The sequence below is a fragment of the Tachypleus tridentatus genome, chromosome 2 (genome assembly GCF_004210375.1).
Source record: "Tachypleus tridentatus isolate NWPU-2018 chromosome 2, ASM421037v1, whole genome shotgun sequence".
NCBI classification, from domain to species: Eukaryota; Metazoa; Arthropoda; class Merostomata; order Xiphosura; family Limulidae; genus Tachypleus; species Tachypleus tridentatus.
In genome coordinates, this window is record NC_134826.1 from 92859572 (window position 1) to 92881225 (window position 21654).

The following is a 21654-nucleotide window of genomic DNA, read 5'->3' on the forward strand; positions in this document are numbered from 1 at the left end:
TGCTACTTTGAATTCATCACATGGAGTTATTGTTGAGAGGGATATGAATAACACCCCGAGTCATAGATTCTTGTGGGCTTCTCTACCAAAGGCGTTTTTGGAGTGAGGCGTATCTCCCCCAATAAAGATGTAATTATGATGCCGATGAATGCCCTCATTTTAGTATTTACATCACCGCGTCCACCCCCCACCATCAAGGCAGGATATCTTAATTGCAAGGTACGGCCCTCAGATGTTTCCAGTGTCAACAGTTTGGTCACTCAAAGACATCATGTCGTAGTTCTTTGATGTGTGAAACAGACCCTCATTGCATTTGAAGACAATTCAAAATATTACTTATCCTGAAGCTTGAAAGTTACTGTCCACCACTTCATCTCAGATGTACGCATCTGCAATTTATTCCATTACTACACTGGGAGTACAGGCAGATCTCTGTGCCTCCAAAAGAATCATTCTCAAACCATATGAAAAATCTTTTGACCTCCATGGTTAAAATGTTGATGAATCAACATTGACACCCATCTCTGTCCCTAACATTCATTCCAGCAAATCCCTAAATCTACTTTCTTTGGTTCTGGGTAAGGGTATTTCCTCAGGTGCATCTTCTCTAGTCCCAAGATGCACAATGATCATTTGTTTATGTCCTCAGTCACTGGAATCCTTTTCCAATGACAAAGATCCACAGGATCCATAGAGGTCAACAGACCTGAGGAGAATACAGAAAAAGAAGTCAAAAACAGAAGGGCTTTCCATCCAATTTGCCTACACATAAATGAAAATGACCATCTTGATACAATGGAACTGTTGAGGTTTACATTCTAATCTGGATGACATCAAAATGGTGGTTGCTTCCTACCATCCTCAATGTCTTTCCTTGTAGAGAAATGGCAGGTTGTGATGGAGGGGTGGCACTGTAGGTTGATCAGCATGTGCCCACCCTGTCTTTGCTACTCATCACATCCTTGGAGACAGTAGCCATCCATATTTCCTTTGGTCATACCATCACTGTTCGTTCTCTCTATCTGTCTTCTGAAGAGACCTATGATCAATCAGACCTTGATGCTCGTTGAACTATAGCCATCTCCCTTTTTAATCTTAGGGGACTTTGATGGACATCATCGTCTTTGAGAAGGTACTGATATTGATTGGAGGGATTGTTTCATGGAGCATATGCTCTCAGATCACAACCTTTCTCTTTTCAGTACTAGTTCTTATATTTGTTTTCATGCACCTGCTATTGATCTCTCAGTTTGTTCCCCTTTACTGTTTTTCCACTGTTAATGGAGGGTTGACAATAATCTATGATGCAGTGATCATTTTCCTATAAATTTGAGAAAAACTGGCCGTTGTCGCTGCCACCTGACCTGCATGCCCTGGTGGAAGCTGGATCAAGCCACCTGCTCTTCTTTTACTGCTCTCACTGAACTTGATCCTGTCATCATCTATAAGCCATCAGTAGACGACTGCATGGCAGTAGTTACTGACTGTATTATACAGGCAGCTGTTTATTTTATTCCTAAAACTTTAAAACGTTTTCCACAGTGCTCTCATCTATGGTGGAATCTTGCCTGTAACATGGCATGGAGGCTCAGAAACAGGCCTGAGATACTTTACATAGGTATCCACCACTCTTAAACTGCATCGCTTTCCAGCAGGCCTGTGCACATGCTCAGCGGTAAGACGTCAAAGCCAAAAGGAATCGTGGATTAAGTTCACAACCAGCATATCTATTAGAACCAGTTCCAAAGTCCTACGGGACGAGATTCGAAAAGTCAGTGGGCAATATAATTATGTCTCCCTTTCAATCTTGCTCTCTGATGGCCAGGTAGTAGCTGATATCCAGAGCATCGCAGATACTCTAGGTGAAAATTTTTGCTGGCTGTCTACCACTTCTGCTTCTTCCTCCACCTTCTTAGCCATCACGACTTGGGCAGAGTGATCATCTCTTTTCTTTCGAGCTGATTGCCTCTATAACACTATCTATCTCCTGCTTCTCTTGCTATTCTTCTGATTATTTTTAACCTTTCTCTAGGTCTTGGAAGGATCTCAAGATTCCTTCAAACTATTATTCAGTTGCTTTGATGAGCTGTCTCTGTAAAACCTTAGAGAGGATTGTTAATGCTCATCTTGAATTATATCCTCTAGCCCACCCAGTGTGGGTCCCAACATCAGCACTCAACCATGGGCTAACTAATTCACTTTGAACTTCAATGAGAGAATCCTTTCTCAAACGACAACATATACCAATATTTTTTTATATTGAGAAGGCTTATGATACAACATGGAGGTATGGCATTTTGCAAGACCTCCATTTGTATGTTTACATGGTAATTTGCCCATTTTTATTAAAATGTTTTTAATGGACAGGTGATTCCAAGGTTGTGTGGGTTCGACACTTTCCCATTCTTTTTGTATGAACTTGTAGCCTCTCAGGGTTGTGTTTTGAGTTTCATTTGAACTTTTTCCAATAAGATGATATCCTTTTTCAGATGTGTGTGTGTTTTCATTTAGCAAAGCCACCTCAAACTATCTGCTGAGTCCATTAAGCAGAATAGAACCCTTGATTTTAGTATTGTAAATCCATAGACTTACCACTGTAGTAGCTGGGAACCCTTTTTGAGATAAGGAGATCAAATTCCAACTGAGAGGTAGTTATTGATTTGTACAAAAATCAGTACATTTATAAAAATACCTTAAAATGCTGTTAGTTTTGCTCCTTAACAGACATATGTTTTTATGTCTTGAGTGTTGGATCCATCATTATGCCAAAATAAATTTTCATTTTGTCACACTATTTAGTGAGGTATCTTATTTATTACTCTTAAAGGTCATTTATCAAATATTTAATTGCACAACTGACCATCTGTTTATACAAAATTTATACCATTTTGTATAAATCCGTGATATACTGAAGAAAACCCATGTGTTTATTATCATCAACAATTTGTAATATGTTCATCATGTGAGATAATCCATTCATATTAGTTTTTAATTCACACAGATGATGATATACAGTGAAGTTTTACTCTTACAATACTATAATCCAATATGCAGCCATATTTTTTAGAGGAAAATGTGATACAATGAGTAATGACTCTAAGACGTCATCACTGGCTACAGCTTTTTATCATCTTCCTACGTATGAAGTGGCATTTCTCACATGGACTCTTCAGATGTTGATTCTTGACTAAGGACTATAGGGACTTTGTTTCACATAGTCTGGGAATTTTCTCAAGAGTTTCTTCTGCTGTATACTAATTATTTTGTTGTACAGAAAACCATGATGTTCAGTAGTGTCTTCAGCATTGGATCTGTTGATCAATGATTCTTCCTTGACATCTGTGATAATATATTGTCTCTTTAGTGTATTTTAGGGCAGAATCAAACATGAAAGCAAAAATTTATCTCAAGATGGCTGGTATAGGAATTAAAACTTTTATTAAAATAAAGTAGAGAACAACTTTTCGACCTTCTTGGGTCATCTTCAGAATAACAAAGATAGAATTTGCAACTGACCTTTACCGTGCACATGTCTTATAAACAAGAGTGTAAACAGGTATGGAATTATAGGTGGCGTTGCAGTTAGATGTTATGTTGTTAATTAGTATAGGTACAAAGGTGTTCCTTTATACTGGTTTAACTTTGGTTTTAGTTGTTGTATATGTAGGGCTTCTTTGATTTTGTGTTTTCCTGAAACTTAGCACATGAAACAAAACCTTAACATATTAAGAAACTAAATAAACACAGCCACAAAACTATTTCCAGTTGATAAAATTGATGAAATCAACAAAATAAGACAAAAACCATTGAAAAATTATACGCACACAATCAACAATAATACAACATACTACAAAACAATACATTGCTGCATACCATATATTCCCAACATCAGCGAAAAAAATAACCAACATTTAACAAAGTGCAACGTTTCAGTAAACACCAAATTTATTCATAAACCATATACAAAACTGAAGTCCATGCTATGTAAAAACCACAATGACAAGCACAACACCAATATTATTTATAAAATACAATGCAACAACTTCTGTATTGGAGAAACAAACAGAGAATTGGAAATTGCCTTTACACATTTTTTAACACAATACAACCATAGAAAACACTTGGATACTAAGTAGGGAAACAAATATAAGCAAATGCAAATGCTCAAATGTTATATGTTGAAATAGGATTCTTTGTTGTTGTTTGATTTAAAATCTAACCAGGAGTATAGAATATCCAATGGTTGATTAAATCATACAATTGAACTAAATGGTCAAGTCCTATTACAAAAATAATCTCAATACAAATATAAACAATTGTAGAAATTTTTGGTGCTTTTATGTAAGCCATGTCATTTTTAAGCTGTCTCACTGAGCTTTTTTGTCGAATTTATCCTCAAACAGACTAGAATGTAGGGTGTAAATTATTTTCAATTTAAACACAGAATACTGTTAGTAAGATGAAAAATAGTTTATGAATTTAAACATCCTAAATGCAGTTTTAGGTATATTGAGCTTATCATCAGATGCAACTTTGTGCTAGTATTTATACATTATTAAAAAAAAATATAGAAAACTTAATATTTTCTGAAAAAGGATTTTGCTGGGAGGTACTGCAGGGGAAAAGTATTTTGATTCTGCTGATACAAACTAATATTTTTCATGTATTAAAAGTAGAAACTTGTGTTGCAAAAATAACAGTTTATTGTAAGAACTCTATTTTTAGTACTTTATTTACAAAATACATCAATTAAGATATACTAAAACCTTTAAGAACAGCTTTAGTGAAAGTCACATTTTTGTTGTGAGGAGAGTACTTTTGTTTAAAATTCTGTTCTGTGATAAATAAATGGTTGTTGCATATACCTTAGATATTTTTTTAATTGTCTGAATCTTGACCACCCAAAGTTTGAGTTTCGTTTATCAGTGTCTATGGTGTAATTTAATAGATGGCAAAACAATATATTTATTATTTCAGTCACATACATGATGCATATATACATGCTACATGCATTATTATAAGATAACTGATGACTTCATTATATGTTAGGTTAGAGAAAATATGAATTTTTACAAAAACTTTTCATTATCTGTTAGTAATTAAGCACAAAGCTACATAATAGGCTAATTATGCCGTATCCACAATGGGTATCGAAACTTGTTTTTTATGCCACATACTCAGTTAGGAGGTCTATATAGAGGTTATGCAAATAAAATATGAAAATTTAAGATTATTGACACAAAATCACATTATATACATACACATATATGGATATATAGTCTGGTTTAGACTATGGGTATCGAAACTTGTTTTTTATGCCACATACTCATTTAGGAGGTCTATATAGAGGTTATGCAAATAAAATATGAAAATTTTAAGATTATTGACACAAAATCACATTATATACATACACATAAACGGATATATAGTCTGGTTTAGAATTATTCAATAAATTAAGAAACAAACCTTCATTCCTTTTCTTCATCTTCTCCCTCATGTGCTTTCCCTAGTTCAGGACAGTCCAGGTTGTGTCCTGCTGATCGTTCTATACTAGCCAGCTTATATGTGGTTTTCTTTACTGAACCTTTTCTGATTCTCTCCTCCTTTACCGTAGTCATACTTACTACTTTTTAAATCTCGCTTCTCCCTCTCACATCCACCAGTGTCCTCACTCCAACTTCACATTTTGGTCCATTTTGAGAAAGTTCAGACAGCCTTCTCTTATCAAACATCTAAGCACACCCTCTATATTCCTACACTCAGTTACACAACCCCCTTCAAACATGTGGTCAGCTATTGGTCAGTTACCTCTTTCTTTCTTTGTGAACCTGACGATGATTGCAGAAGGTCAAAATTTTCGCTCCTCTGCATAAAAAATTTCTTAACCCAAACCAGCCATTTTTACATACATAGTTTTCTCTACAAGTGGGTTTTCTCATCATCACTAAGATCTATGAAATAAAAAACACACCATCAAATGACAATGAAATAACAGTCACAAATACACAACAAACAAAAACAACACCTACATAAGACAAAATATATGCACAAACACTTAAAAAACAAATCACACAAAAAGAACCAAAATGAAATGAACATCTAAAATCAAGACACAATAAACAATATTATTCAGGTAAAACACAAAAATACATATATAACAAAACCACAAGATAACAGGAACTCCACAATAGAAATAAACACAAATGATGAGACAAACCTCCTTGTAAATATAATTACAAATATCATCACAGAGTTTATAGCAGAGTATATTAAACTCACACAAACAATATATTGCTTTGACCTCCTAATAAACACAGCAAAAAAAAACATCTCTCAGAACGGCTGGTATGGGTGTTAACACTTACTGATAAGGAGAGAACAGAGTTTCGACCTTCCCAGATCATCTTCAGGTTAAAAAAGAGAGAGTGTTTGAATGTGAACATTGCCAGATACATCTTAGGGACGACAGTATAAACAGGTACAAGATTGTAGTGGACGTTGCAGGTGGATGTTAGGTTATTCATCAGTATAGGTATAAAGGTGTTCAATTTTGGTTTTAGTTGCTGAATAAGTAGGGCTTCTTTGATTTTGCATTTGTTTCCCTACCTTATATCTGGGTGTTTTATATGGTTATGTTGTGTTATTTGATTTGCAGTGTTCAAAAATGTGTGAAGGTGTTCTTTGAATCTAGTTTCCATTTTTCTGCTTGTTTCTCCAATATAGAAGTCATGGCAATTGTTGCATTGTATTTTATAAATTATGCTGATGTTGTTTTGTCAGTGTAATTTTTACATAGTATGGACTTTAGTTTTGTACCTGGTTTTTGGAAAAAATTTTCTTGTTTACTAAAATGTTGTGTTTTGTTATAAGTTTTATCCAAATGTTAGTTATTTTGTTGCTGATGTTGGGAACACATGAAACAAAACAAAAACTCAACATATTAAAAAACCAAATAAATACAGCTACACAGCTATACTCACTTGATAAAACTTTACAATGAAATTAACAAAGTAAAACAACATTTCATTAACATCAACAAGTTTCCTCAAAAAAACCATGGAAAAAATTATATGCACACACCTGGACAAACAACAATAAGTCCCAAAATACAACAAACTATAAAACCTTATACTGCTGCATACCATATGTTCCCGACATCAGCAAAAGAATAACCAACATTTGGAAAAACATAAAATATTCCAGTAAATACCAAATTTATTCAAAAACCAGGTATAAAACTAAAGTCCATACTATGTAAAAATTACACTGACAAACACAACTTCTACATACAATCAGTGATGTCGAGAAACCCACTTGTTGAGAAATTTCTGACGATGACCGAAGAAGGTCGAAACGTTGTTCGCTCTTCTATGTAAAATATTTTCTCAACCCAAACGAGCCGTTTTTGCATATAAACAACTTCAACATAATTTATAAAATACAATGCAACAACTGCCATGACTTCTATATTGGAGAAACAAACAGAAAAATGGAAACTAGATTCAAAGAACACAAAAAAACACCACACGTTTTTGAACACTGGAAATCAAATAACACAACATAACCATATAAAACACCCAGATATAAAGTAGGGAAACAAATATAAACAAATACAAAATAAAAAAAGCCCTACTTATACAGCAACTAAAACCAAAATTAAACAAATATAAAGGAACACCTTTTATACCTATACTGATGAATAACCTAACATCCACCTACAACATCCCCAACAATCTGGTACCCGTTTATACTCTCGTCCCTAAGATATGTCTGGCAATGGTCACATTCAAACACTCTCTCTTTCTTAACCTGTTCAGAGATATATTTTTATTTCAGTGGGTTTCTCATTACAAATAAAAAAAACATATCATACCCTACATATCACAAATATTAACAACACTTACAGGATACCTGCTATCAACCTAAATTCACAGTTGTATACATCAACATCCAAGGTGCACTGGAAACAGATTGAAGATGGTATTCAACAAACTAACCCAGAAATTCTAATATTAAGTGAAACTTTACTATATAAAACCAATAGATTCAAAATACCATACTACACAACCATCAGGAAAGACAGACAAACAGGATAAAAACAGAGGAATGTTGCTGCTACTCAAAACTAATCTATCAGTAACAGAAAGTAAAATCAGCAACAATAATGAATATACTGCTCATCCACAAAACAAGTAGACTTAAATTTAATTAACAACATCTTTTCTCACAACCAAAACACTATTTTAATAGGAGATTTAAAGATTAAACACACTAACTTTGGATGCAACTCTACAAATACAAATTGAAGACTCCTACAATTCATAGATGAATATAACATAGCCTTCCTGAATGATGACACATCCCATGGCCAGGTGAGTTAAGGAGTTTTACTCATAATCTTATGGTCACGGGTTTGAATCCCCATCCCACCAAACATGCTCCCCCTTTCAGCTGTGGAGGCTTTATAATGTGACAGTCAATCCCACTATTATTTGGCAAAAGAGTAGCCCAAAAGTTGGCAGTGGGTGGTGGTGACTAGAGGCCTTCCCTCTGGTCTTACATTGCTAAATTAGAGCAGGCTAGGCCTTGTGAAAATTCAGACAAACTACAGACCATTCAGGTAGACTAACAGAAGCAATAGTAGATAATTTTAACAAATAAGAATGCACTATCGCTTTCTCGATATTGAGAAGGCTTTTGACACTATATGGCATAATGGTCACCAGTTCCGTATGAAAAAAATGGGACTACTGAAAGCTTTCCAACTTTCTGGAAAACAGAATATGCAGAGTCAATGTTGAAGGAACCTTCTCAGAGTGTTTTACTTCAGAAGCAGTTGTTCCTCAAGGATGGGTGGCTAGCCCTATCTTATTCATCATGTACGTGAACATGAAAGATCCAAATCATGGATATTCCTTACAGTTCGCTGACAACGTGGAAGTCTGGAAAAGTGCACCAACACCAATGAATGTAGCTACAAATATACAACCACAATTAAATAGAAGAAGCAAATATTGTCAAAAATATAGAATCAAAGTAAACACAACTCGTAGTATTCACGAACTAAACACAGAAAAGCACAATTAAATATGAATGGAACATTCCTTCACACATAAATAGTATTAAAACAAAAATCTGGCAAAAAACAAACTACGCTAGGAGTCTGACTCGTAAAAATAGTGGAGAAAATTATTATACCCAGTTTTCTGTGCAGAAATTCCTTCTTTCAAGAAAAAAAAAGTATATTTATTCATAATTACATTGAAGTCAGATATGCCGAAATTTTGTAAAACAAGTATTATTGTTATAGTAAAAGATAATATATAACAAATAAAGGAAAATCAATTTTGCCTATTATATGTTTTAAGAGAAAATTACAAATATTTTATAAATTGCTTTTCTCTGAGTTTTTTCCTACTTTCTGATTACTTTGTTGACAGTAAAAGAAATTTGATTTAGAAAATTATTATTTAATTCTCACAAAGCAATTTCTTGTCTAATATGAATACTGTTAGCTTATGAATCAAGTTATTTTAATTAAGACATACTAAACACATCCCTTGTGAGCCAAGAGATGTCTTTACAGTACAATTTTTGAATATTAAAAGTAAGTTCAATACAAAACCACCCAAAAAGGGTAATTTTGGATGTATCTTCTCGAAACAACTTTCATTCCTTAATTGATAAATTTTTAATCAGCCAGTACTAAGGTCAACCTGAAGGGAATAAGTTCAGTTTATGTCAATAAAGTCTCATTAATTTATCAACTATCAACATTTTACACTTCTGCTATCATATATTTACATTTAGCCTTCAACTGAGATATGAACGATTTCACCAACCATTCAGTAGGGAAATGTGAATCATTACAATAGTCAGGAACAGTATAAGCAAACAGAAACAATCTGAAAAAGGCTACAAGCATAATATTTAAATTAGCTTGTGGTAAAATATCTACCAAACAGTTCCTGATTACTTCTGAATGTCATATGGAGATGTCCATGCTTCTTGTGCTTGGCTGTTAAGCTTGTGATAAGCTGAGAGATTTCAAATCACTTTTGGCAGCCCCAACACTAAAATATTGTGCAGGAAATGTCTTCTTTTTAGGCAGTAAGAATGTCCAAAAAATATTTGATGTATATCAAAAAGAATTTGATTGGGTGGCTTGTTTTTCCAACAAAAATGTCCTCCACTGGCTCATAAAGGATCTGATAAAATAAGAAATATAGAAGATTTGTAACAGCTGTTAAAAAGGCACAGTGATACTTTTCAAAGTTGTTCTATTTAACAAATTTGAATTATTTTAATGATAGAAATCATTACTTTGAACATAAACTTCTTTGTTTACACCTTACACAGGATTATTAAATTTAATACCTCAATATGACCAAAGAAAAATGTTGCTAGGCTTAAATTGCAAAATTAAAGTTGTGTAAAATTATAATGAAACTTCAGACTCAAACTTCATAAGTGCCAGATTCTTTTATTCAAGCCATATCCAAGAAACATCATATAAAAACCAAAGAAATATTATTTAATTTTCATTACCTTCAAATTATTAAAACTATTACTCAAACTTGTAAATAAATATAACATTTAATTAACTTATTTAGAAGTAATAATAAAGCTTTGATGAAAAAACAAATTTTCTAGAAGTTTAAACTTTCTTATATTGAAAATGTATTTCTGATATGAACTTACACCATTTCATTTGTGTGAGCAACAATTTTTTCATTACTGTTTGGTTTTATCATGGAAATATTATATAGGTTAATTTAAAACCACATTCAAACATAGCATTTTTTGAAATAAATGCATTGTTGTTATAGGTCCAATAGCTTTAGAAATGAAATGGGCAGAGAATTCACTTACTGGAAACTTGCAATATATTCTTATCTCCTTTCACACAAAAGTGGTCTGGCATGGCCAGGTAGTAAAGGCACTTGACTCATAATCTGAGGGTCATGGGTTAGAATCCTCGTCACACCAAACGTGCTTGCCCTTTCAGCCATGGGGACATTATAATGTGACTGTAAATCCCACTATTCCTTGATAAAAGAGTACCCCAAGAGCTGGCAGTGGGTGGTGATGACTAGCTGCCTTCCCTCTAGTCTTACACTGCTAAATTAGGGACAGTTAGCGCAGATAGTCCTCATGTAGCTTTAGGCAAAATTGAAAAACAAACACACACACAAAAGTATCTCAGTCTTCTTTCTACCCTCTAAGCATTAGTAAAACAACTTTAACACTCAGCACACAAGTCTATATAACCCCACCAAGTTCATGCCTCTACTGAACATGTATATATCATGTAACTACTCTACACCAATAGTATTGTACTATATTGGTGCAGGTAGCTCCCTCTGCTACTCCCACTTAATCCTTACTTTCGAGATTTGGCAGAGTATAAAAGATAACACCTGCAGTGGGGAGGGTGGGTGATAAATGTGTAAGAGGAGGTAAGTGTCTATCAGACACATATTTTCATTGTAAAAAAAGTAAACTTCTAATCTCGTCTCACCTCCTTTCACAAAAAGCTGGAAGAGCCAGTGTAAGTATTCAAAATTGAAACCATTTGGTAAGTGACCAGTAAGAATGAACTACAGAACATGCATGGCACACCACACTATATCTGGAACAGCTTTTGCCCTTTATCCTGGATGAAGGAAATAAACTTGATATGGACAGGAAAAAGGATGTGCACAAATTTAATTCATTCTGAAAAATACAATCCATATTGTAACTTAGCTACATACATAAGCAACCTCAAACACAGAGACAAGGTTCCACAACTTCTCTTTGGTATTAAGAGGATGACAATAAGTATGACAAAAGTGAAAACAAAGAAACATAAACATTGTGGTTAGTGCATGTGGACCATGCTACTTATGCACAGGAGCCCCAACCAACAAGTAAACAGTATCATATGTCAAGCAACAAAAATTACAATGGAGAAAGTGCAGTGGATGTTCATAACATCCAACTTTGAAAAGCAAGCCGTCCTTGATTTATTGGATCCAGGGTTCAGTAAGTATGGGCTACTTCTGTTTTACTCACAAAAATATGTGAGTGACATTTGACAATGGAGAGAAACTTATGAATATTGAGAAACACATGTACCACTTGGCATGCCATCAGTGGTCTTGAGTAACACCCCATCTTTATAGTGCAACCAGTAAAAAGTGCAGGTTTGAGGCAAAGCATACCTGACCAGAAAACACCCATTACAGAGTGGGATCTCATTAGCAGTGGTGAATGGAGAGGGCTTCTAAAAAGAAAACAAAGTGAGGTGATAAGACTAACACCATCAAAGGTGAAGGCACATGCAGGAATCACCATGGAAAGAAGACAATATCCACCAGAGTTAAATTTATAGTATAAATGCTTATCAACTGTAACAGGAACTGCTGAAGTCATTTGCACTGAAGTGCAAATTCATACAAAGTTCTTGCATAATTTTGTAACAAGAAACAAATGAAAAAAAATTGTTGAAATAATAGAATGTAAACACAGTAAAAGAAAACTTGACAAAACAATTGCAGTGGCAAATAAACACAGCTGTGCCAATGAAGAAACTGAGGATTGAGCAAGAATAACAGATGGAGTTAGATGTACCTTTATAGATAGTGCAAAAGTATTTGTGGAATATATTCACATGAAAGTTATTTGATCAATAGTGGTGTGAAGTTGGGAGTGTATATAAACTGATGCAATTAGCACAAAATTTCTTTTAGCAATGCTCAAAGGGCAAAAAGAAAATTGAGATAGCTTTGAGTGAAAGGAGATTAGGCCATAATGGAAGTTTCCAGTAAGTGAATTATCCTATTTCACTTATAGTTATTGGAGTGATAACAGCAATGTATTATTTCCAAAGATGATTCTTTTCAACTATGGGTTTAAATTAGTCTATGTAATACTTCTGTGATAAAACCAAACACTAATAAATAAAAAAGAACTTGCTGCAAACAAAAATTGCAGCAATAAATATTTCTGCACAGAACAAATGACATTCACCAAATTTGTAAATAATAAACAGGTTTGTTTTTCTTTTCAGAAAAGAAAAGGCTTTAAAGTTATACAAGGTATAGTTGAAGAACTTTTAATTTACTAACCTGCCCAATCTGCGAGTATAAGCACCTGCATTTGAAGGAAATTCAAAATTAATAACATTAGAGACAAGCTGAAAGTCAATTCCATGAGAAACTCCATATTCCTGATCTTTTCAACCTAGAGTGCATGTGATTTCAAAACAAAAGAATAAAAATAAACAGTTGTATTAATTTTTGCATTTTGAGAAATAATATGAATTTTTCAAACTGAACTTTGAAATATGAAAAGCCTTTCCTTATGAAATTGTTTTCATGTTACAGACATGTAGCTACAGTTCTTAATATCCTTCAAACCACAAAGAAAATGCACAAAGAGCTCTAGAATTCTCAAACCTACCATCTTTCATAACTTACTATACTCATGTCAAAAATAATCTAGACTTCGTGGTTGCAGACGTTACGTATAAACATCTCTCCTTGCTGTGGGAAGGTTGACGTTAACAAATTCCAAAGGAAAGAAGCTGATTAAAGATATTTTAATTTTTAAAAAATCGAAAAGTGAAAACACAATATTAATAACATGATAAATAACCCAATAGTCTAGCATGTTGAAATAAGCTCTAACACATAACCTGAATACTGGGAAAAGATATTTATAAAACGATGAAGGAGATTAAAGAAAAGATATTTTATGAGATACACTAGTTTTCTATTTTATTAAATTATAATGAAAAATTCAGATACTCTATTATTAAATTATAATAAGGATTTAGATAATATAGTTTTGTATTTTATTAAATTGTAATGCTGAAGTTAGATACTCCAGTTTAGATTTTAATAAATTATAATGACAAGTTATCACCCACCGCCAACTCTTATACTACTCTTTTACCCACAAATAGTGGGATTGATCATCACATTATAACGCCCGCACGGCTGACAGGGAAAGCATGTTTGGTGCGACCGGGATTCGAACCCGTCGCCCTCACATTACGAGTCGAACGTTTTAACATTGCAGTCCCTGTAATGAAATATGTTACTCTATTTTAAAAAATATATAATGAGGAGTTAATGTGGTTTTACCTTTATCGAATTATAATGACTAGTTGAGATACACCAGTTTTTTTCTATATTAATTTATAAGAATCTTTTGATTAAAATCTAGATTTTTATTAAATTATTATGCAGGTTAAAGTACTATAATTTTTTATTAAATGATAAAAAGGAGTTAAGATACTTCAGTTCTGTTTTTGTGAAATTATAAGGAGGGGTTAAATTACTATAGTTTATTTTTAATGAGGAGATATGTTATTTTAGTTTTGTTTTACTAAATTACAATGAGGATTTGAGATAATATAGTTTTGTCTTTCATTAAATTATAATGCTGAATTCTGATACTCTAGTTTAGATTTTAATGAATTGTAGGCCCGGCATGGTCAAGCGTGTTAAGGCGTTTGACTCGTAATCCGAGGTTGCGGGTTCGAATTCCAGTCGCACCAAACATGCTCGTTATAATGTGATGGTCAATCCCACTATTCGTTGGTAAAAGATTACCGCAAGAGTTGGCGGAGGGTGGTGATGACTAGCTGCCTTCCCTCTAGTCTTACACTGCAATGTTAGGGACGGCTAGCGCAGATATCCCTGGTGTAGCTTTGCGCGAAATTAAAAAAAAAACAATAAATTATAATGACGAGTTGATATTATATAATTTATCTTTTATGAAATTATGATTCCGAGGTTACATACTCTACTTTTTATAATGATAATTGAAATTGAGTAAATTATAATTAGGAATTACATTTTGTATTTTTATTAAATTATAGTGCGAAGTTGAGATACCCTAGATTTATTTCATAAAATTATAATGACGAGCTAAGTAAATCCAGTTTTGCTGCTATTAAATAACAATGATAAATTAATCTAGTTTTTTTATAAAATTATAACTGCAAGTTAAATTACGGTAGCTTTTTATTTATTAAAATATGAGGTAAAGAGTTACTTTGATTTTTGCTTTAAATTACGATATCAGGTAAAATTGCTCTAGTTATTTTTTAATACATTATAATGAGTATTTGAGATTATATAGCTTGTATTTTATTAAATCATAATTCCGAGTTGACATAATCTACTTTCATAAAATGATAATTAAAGTTGAGGTACTCTTGTTGTGATTTCATTAAATTATAATTGGAAATTAAGTTTTCTTTTTTTTTTGTTAAATTATAATAAGATGTTAAGTTAGCATAGTTTTGTTTTTATTAAACTACAATGAGGAGATAAGTTCCTCTAATTTTTCTTTAAATTATATTGAGAAGATAAAATGCTTTAATTTTTTAATAAATTTCAATGAGGGGTTAAGATACCATAGTGTTGTTTTTATTAAATTAAAATTAGAATTTGATGTAGACTAATTTTCGCTTTATTGAATTTTCATAGGGAGTTTGGTTCGTATAATTTTGTTTAGAAATCATAACGAGAAGCTGAGATACTCTAGTTTTGGAACTATTAAAATGTTATGAGGAAATAATAATGAGGAGTTGAGATATTCTAGTTTTGTCATTTATTAAATAATAATAAACGATTGACTTACTCTAGTTTAGTTTTTTATTCAATTATAATGAGAAGTTGAGATAGCTTTCTTTTTGTTCTTAAGTTACAATAAGAAGTTGAGATACTTTGGTTTTATTACAATATGAAAAGTTGAGATGCCCAGGTTTTGTTGACATTAGTTACCGCCCCCCGCTAGTACAGCGGTATGTCTCCGGATTTACAACGCTAAAATCAGGGGTTCGATTCCCCTCGGTGGGCTGAGCAGATAGCCCGATGTGGCTTTGCTATAAGAAAAAAAACAAACATTAGTTACTATAATTGTCATTTTTTATTAAATCATAATGAGGAGCTGAAATAACATAAACTGGTTATCTTATTTTTCTTCTTATTTAATTACGAAAAGGATTTAAGATAATGTCGTTTTGTTTTTATTAAATTATTGTGAAGATACTATAAGTTTTTTTAATCATAATTAGTTTTGTTTTAATTTCGCGCAGAGCTACTCGAAGGCTGTCTGCACTAGCCGTCCCTACTTTAGCAGTGTAAGACTGCAAGGAAGGCAGCTAGTCTTAGACTACTCTTTCAACCATCACATTGTAACGCCCCCACGGCTAAAAGGACGAGCATGGTTGGTCTGAAGAAGATTCAAACCCATGACCCTCAAATTAGGAGTCAAGTGTCTTAACCACCTGGCCATACTGAGCCTAGAAGTTAGGATACTCTTTGTTTTTATTAAATTATAAGTAGTAGTTTAGTTACTTTAGTTTATATCTACAGAACAATAATGAAGTGATAAGTTATTTTAATTTATTTTATTAAATTATATTGACACCACAAATGAAGTTTAATACCAGAGTATTATGCAGTTTATATTGTACTAGTGTTAATGTTAATATTTTTAGAAGTGACAACTTATCACACATTTGTTTATATAACAGTGTATAAGTCATAGATTGTGTAGTTTACTAGAAGGTGATTGTTTTATAGTGTAGTTATGTTGACTTAGACTTTCCACAATTTTCTCGTTGGTTAAAGTGGGTATTATTGCATCATAATGTTTTATAACTTGTAGACAGTTAGTCAAGCATCCAAGTTATTGCAAGTAACAAAGTTAGAGAAAGTGAATTTAGACTGTAATTGTGAGTTTAGCCATATAAAGTGTATAATGGTGATTTCTAAAGTGAAAGTATCACAACTTGTATTGTAATAACACAGATATAGAAGAATAATATCTTGTCAAAGAATGTTCTAAGGTAACTGAACCTGACAATGTGAAATCTTGACATGGAAGAAAATTATTTAAAACTCTGGATACAACTGTAGTAACCCAGGGATTAATGTAAGTAAACTGTTCACTAAATATATTGTGATAAGTTTTGGTAGTATGTTTGCAGTTAAGCACAAAACTATACAATGAGCTGGCTGTGCTCTGTCAACCATGAGTATTGAAATCCAGTTTCTGGTGTTGCAAGCCTGAAGCCTGTGCTGCGCTACCAGAGAGATGCAATAAAAGAGTACAGAATAATAAATTGTCTTGTTACGTTTTGGTTTAAAGTAATTAATGTTATTTATAACAAATGACTGTGTGCTCTTCATTTATTGTTGAAATTTATCACCAACAAGTCACAGACGCCAGCTGTAAAAACTCATGCTCATATTTACAAGCTTTCATGACCAAGTTAGCCTCTTTGAGGTTTGGTTTGTTTTGAATTTTGCGCAAAACTACACGAGGGCTATCTGCTCTAGCCATCCCTAATTTCGCAGTGTAAGACTAGAGAGAAGGCAGGTAGTCATCACCACCCACCACCAACTCTTGCGCTACTATTTTACCAACGAATAGTGGGACTAACCATCACATTATAACACCCCCATGGCTGAAAGGGCGAACATGTTTGGTGAAACGGGGATTTGAACCCGCGACCTCAAGATTACGAGTCGAGTGCCTTAACCACCTGGCCCCCTCTTCAAGGAAAACTGGCAAAAAAAAACAACAAACAAACGAAGGAAGATAGAATAAAATGAATAGTATATGAACATAAATATTTATTCTTAAATTATAAGGTCAATTTATCATACGTTTTCCAAAATACTTCATATTGTACGAAAATGAAATACACTAGGATATTAAAATGAAGTTGTGTTTGATGTTTTTAAATAAAATCTCGATACACAGATGAAGATCTATCTGTATTGTTTGCGATATTGGAATTTTTACAGATTAGTAATAGTATTTTCTTGGGTATGGGAGACAGATTTTAGCTATTAAGTTTCATAGGGTATGTACTTAAAAGGTTGTAGACAAAATATCGAAGTTTGATATTATTTTTCAATTTTTATGCAAGACTTATCTCAGCAAAAATCCCCTAGATGCTTAATTTGTATTTTGTGAATTTCAAAAGATAACTTGTCAAAAGTTTTACAGATGTTTGTAAACAACCTGAAAACCCCATAAGTAGTCCTTGAATTTTATCATTGTGACTGTGTGGAAATTGTATTATGAGTAAAAAAGCACAACTTTAAACAAGATGCTTCAATACTCTAAAAATTCACTTAAAACATCCCATCACATAATGTACCAAAATAGAAATGAAATACACGTGGAACATCATTTTCAGAAAATAAATTTACACAGGATTACATATCATTTAAATTAATAAAAGAAAATGCTTCACACATCAGTTGTCTAACACTTAAAGTGAGATACACTGTCAAAACTTTACCTACTATATGCTTTTTGTTACAGGAATTATTATAAAAAGTAAACTATACTGATGTAAAAAACTTGCAGGGTCTGGTTTAAACTAGTAGTAGCAACACAATTGTAATGTACCTCACTGTCTTTGTTTTCTTAACTGGGTAATTTTTGCTATTATATATGTAGGAAAATGATATTCTTGCACTTTTCAATTTTAAAGAGAAAAGGACTTCCTCAAACATGCACACTGTCAGTCATAGAGCAGATGAATAATGGGTAGCAAGTTTCTGCCAAGATCACCATAGAATTATAGAGGTAAAATAATTCTGCCAGCATTTAATGGAATAGTAAAGGAGTAATTGAACTATTTTCTCAAAAATTTTATTTAAGTGGTTGCTTGGAATGAATCAGAGAAAACAATGCAATATTCGATACATAGTACTGGCAGTTTCTTGCTTATTACCTTACAGAATTTGAATGAATGAACTTAATAAAGGGGAAAATGTTGTCACTGAGTTGCAATGTAACTACAGCTATGGTCAGAGTAATCAACAGATCCATAATTCAAAGCTAAAAGGGAAATCCCATTGTGAATTTTACTGCTTATGTGGATAATTTAAAAGCAGGTTGCATAACAGGGCATTCCTAACCATTTCTCTCTCTCTCACTTCACATACTCTTTAGTTCGTAATGGGTATGTCAATTAAACCCATGCAACGTCATAAGGATCAGATGAAATGTGTCTGTCATGGAGGCAGATTTACAGGCAGCTCAGTATGAGGTAGTAATACTGAATCTTGTTCTGGAACAGAAAGAGACCTGTGGTATTAGCACATTACGTTATGAACTCGACTTCAAGGTAACTATAGATTCCTAAAATGCTCCTAAAGCATTAAAGGCATACTGACCCTATTACAGCGACTTCCACAATATAGTATGGTACAGCAATATGCCTTGCAGTGGCTCAAACATAATAATTACACCACCAGTACAACTGTACACTCAAATCTATGTGAAATGCTTTGTCATTTGCTGGAAAAATATCCATATCTTGTTAACAAGAAGAGTTATTGGACAAATGCACCTTTGAAGCCAACAGATGCAGATAGAGCAGTGAAAACAATGGTCACTGCAGCATCTACACATTTAAATCGGGAGAGCCTGAGTTGGAATTGGCCACTGACTTGTGTGAGGACTGCAGTTAACTTGTACCATGGGCTATATATCACATGGATATACCAATGAAAAGACACGAGTAACTAGTTTAAATTTAATGGATATTGGTTCCACCAGAACTTTACTCAGGCACAACAAAGAAAGCCACTACTTTGGCATGTTAGCATTAACTTCATTTTCGCAGTGACATACAATGAGCAAATGTTGTTCTCTCTCTCTGATCAGTGTTTTATTATGGTTTTATTATGAAAATTATTAACTGGTTTCTCTTGCTCAAAGGTAAATTTCATTTCTATAACAAAATCATTCAGTGCTAACCAAACTGAGTAAAAGAACAGTGTCATTTATTTTGAAAAAAAAAAAAAAAGAAGAAATATTCTCTATTCTGCAAGCTGCATGGTGTATTGTGTAAACAGTTTAATGCATTGTTGCATCTCCTAAAGTTATAGTCAACAAACGAAGCAATTTCTACCTATAAAGCAGGTTTCTCTTGCATGAATAGTGGTCTGTCTGAACATGTGCCTGTGTTAATCATTTATGTTTTCTACAGGAATTACCATCAATACAATCACAGTCAAAAGTAACACAAACTAGTTAACTAAATAATGCTGCAGCCACTGTATTCTGTCTATAAATAAATATTCAGCTTCCAAATCATTGTTGAGGAACAATCAGGAAACTCCCTGAATATTACACTCAGTTTACATTTGTGTTAAGTTTGCATCATTTATGTGTTCCTCAACTAAAGACCGTCAATGATTTGGTAGCTGAATATTTATTTATAGACAGAATACAGTGGCTGCAACATTATTTCGTTAACTAGTTTGTACCAAAATTAAGTTTAAGGTACAACACTTAAATGTTTTGAACTTGACCTATAAATGATGAATCCATTAACCAATCATTTTTAAAGGTCTGTTTGAGTTATTATTCTTTATTGTTTGTTTGTTGTTAAGTGCAAATCTACACAATGGGTTTTCTCACCTGTGTTCTCTTTGCAGGTAATGAAAACTCAATTTCTAGCATTGTAAGTCTACAGACATACTATTGTGCCACTGGGGGTATCTTGAATCCAACTGGTTGACTTTGGTGGTTGTAAGTTTACATAAAGCAAATATAGTAACATAAAATGAGATTGACATGTAAGTTTATGGTGTGCTCCCTTAACATATGGTAATTTGCGTGTTTTACCTGTCTTTTAAACTTTGTCAAAAAAAAGCTTTATATTTATTTTCATAAATTGTTGAGTTTGATCATAACTAACAAAACCTTGAGGATTTCAAATTATACTGATGAAATATTGATACTTTTAAATTGAGTTATGTTGTTGATATAACCCCACAGGGCTAGAAATAAATATTGTAGCAATCATTACAACTCCAGAATTGTCACAGTTCCAAACTACAATCTGTCATCCTTTGACGTTTTTAGTATCAATTTAAAAACTATGTCCAATTTCAGTGAAATATTACCACTGAAACATTATTAATATCTTGTTCAATTCTTACATGCTTAAATGATAGTAGGGATAAGCTACTTTGTTAAATTGGAATGACTAAGTTCTGCTAACAAGACAGTGAGTTTTAAAAGCAACCTATTCAAATGCTTGAAGTATTTAACTTTATTTCAGCTATACCAAAGGAGAACTTTCTGACTCAATCCTGCAAACAGTTATAAGTTTTTAATAATCCTCATAGGTTATATCAAGATGATATGCTAGTCCTCGTTCTTTCAGAGCTTTAGCACGAAGCCTCTCTTGTTCTTGCTTCTGTTCTTGCTCAATACGCTGTGCTTCCAAAATCTCCTCTACAGAAACCTGCTCTAAAGTAGTACCTTCTTCTCTGTCAAGGTCCTATTTAAAATACATCAACAGTTATTTCCTTATATAACAAAACAATGGAAAGGTCAACACAATGAAGTGTATACAACAAAATCCAACATGCATCCTTCTTTATGAGAAACAACCAACCTTCTTTCATCATGTGTAAAATACAAATTAAACTCAACAGCTACATTATTCACATTACACCATGACAAAATCATTATCCTAATGTAGATTCAGCTAAAATTAGTGTATAATAACAGTTTCTCATGTAAATCATCATATCTATCTTCTCCACCAATAGGTGTATGACGTATTCATGTGATACATGCAACTCTCTCTATACAACTCTATATAACTTC

The 21654-nt window shown here is 33.0% G+C and overlaps 1 protein-coding gene and 1 long non-coding RNA gene across 11 annotated transcripts in view; both read right to left on the reverse strand.

Annotated features, from left to right (window-relative positions):
• LOC143244554 (uncharacterized) overlaps positions 1–14051 on the reverse strand; it is a 43618-nt gene extending 29567 nt beyond the window's left edge. For 2 of the 9 annotated variants that reach the window (XR_013025194.1, XR_013025195.1), the window contains exons 1-4: positions 13447–13709; positions 13113–13227; positions 9959–10208; positions 5467–5951 (exon numbers count right to left, since the gene is read on the reverse strand). This is a non-coding gene — a long non-coding RNA (uncharacterized LOC143244554). Of the gene's footprint in view, positions 1–5466; positions 8943–9958; positions 10209–13112; positions 13228–13446; positions 13734–13915 lie in introns of those variants that run through there. The other 7 variants (XR_013025193.1, XR_013025196.1, XR_013025192.1 and 4 more) reach the window with 7 other exon arrangements.
• Positions 14052–21067: 7016 nt separating this feature from the next.
• The window catches only part of LSm1 (U6 snRNA-associated Sm-like protein LSm1), a 68315-nt gene continuing 67728 nt past the window's right edge, over positions 21068–21654 (reverse strand). For both annotated transcript variants that reach the window (XM_076489472.1, XM_076489471.1), the window contains exon 4: positions 21068–21322. In XM_076489472.1, coding sequence (XP_076345587.1) covers positions 21152–21322 — 171 coding nt within the window. In that variant the 3' untranslated portion in view covers positions 21068–21151. The remainder of the gene's footprint in view (positions 21323–21654) is intronic.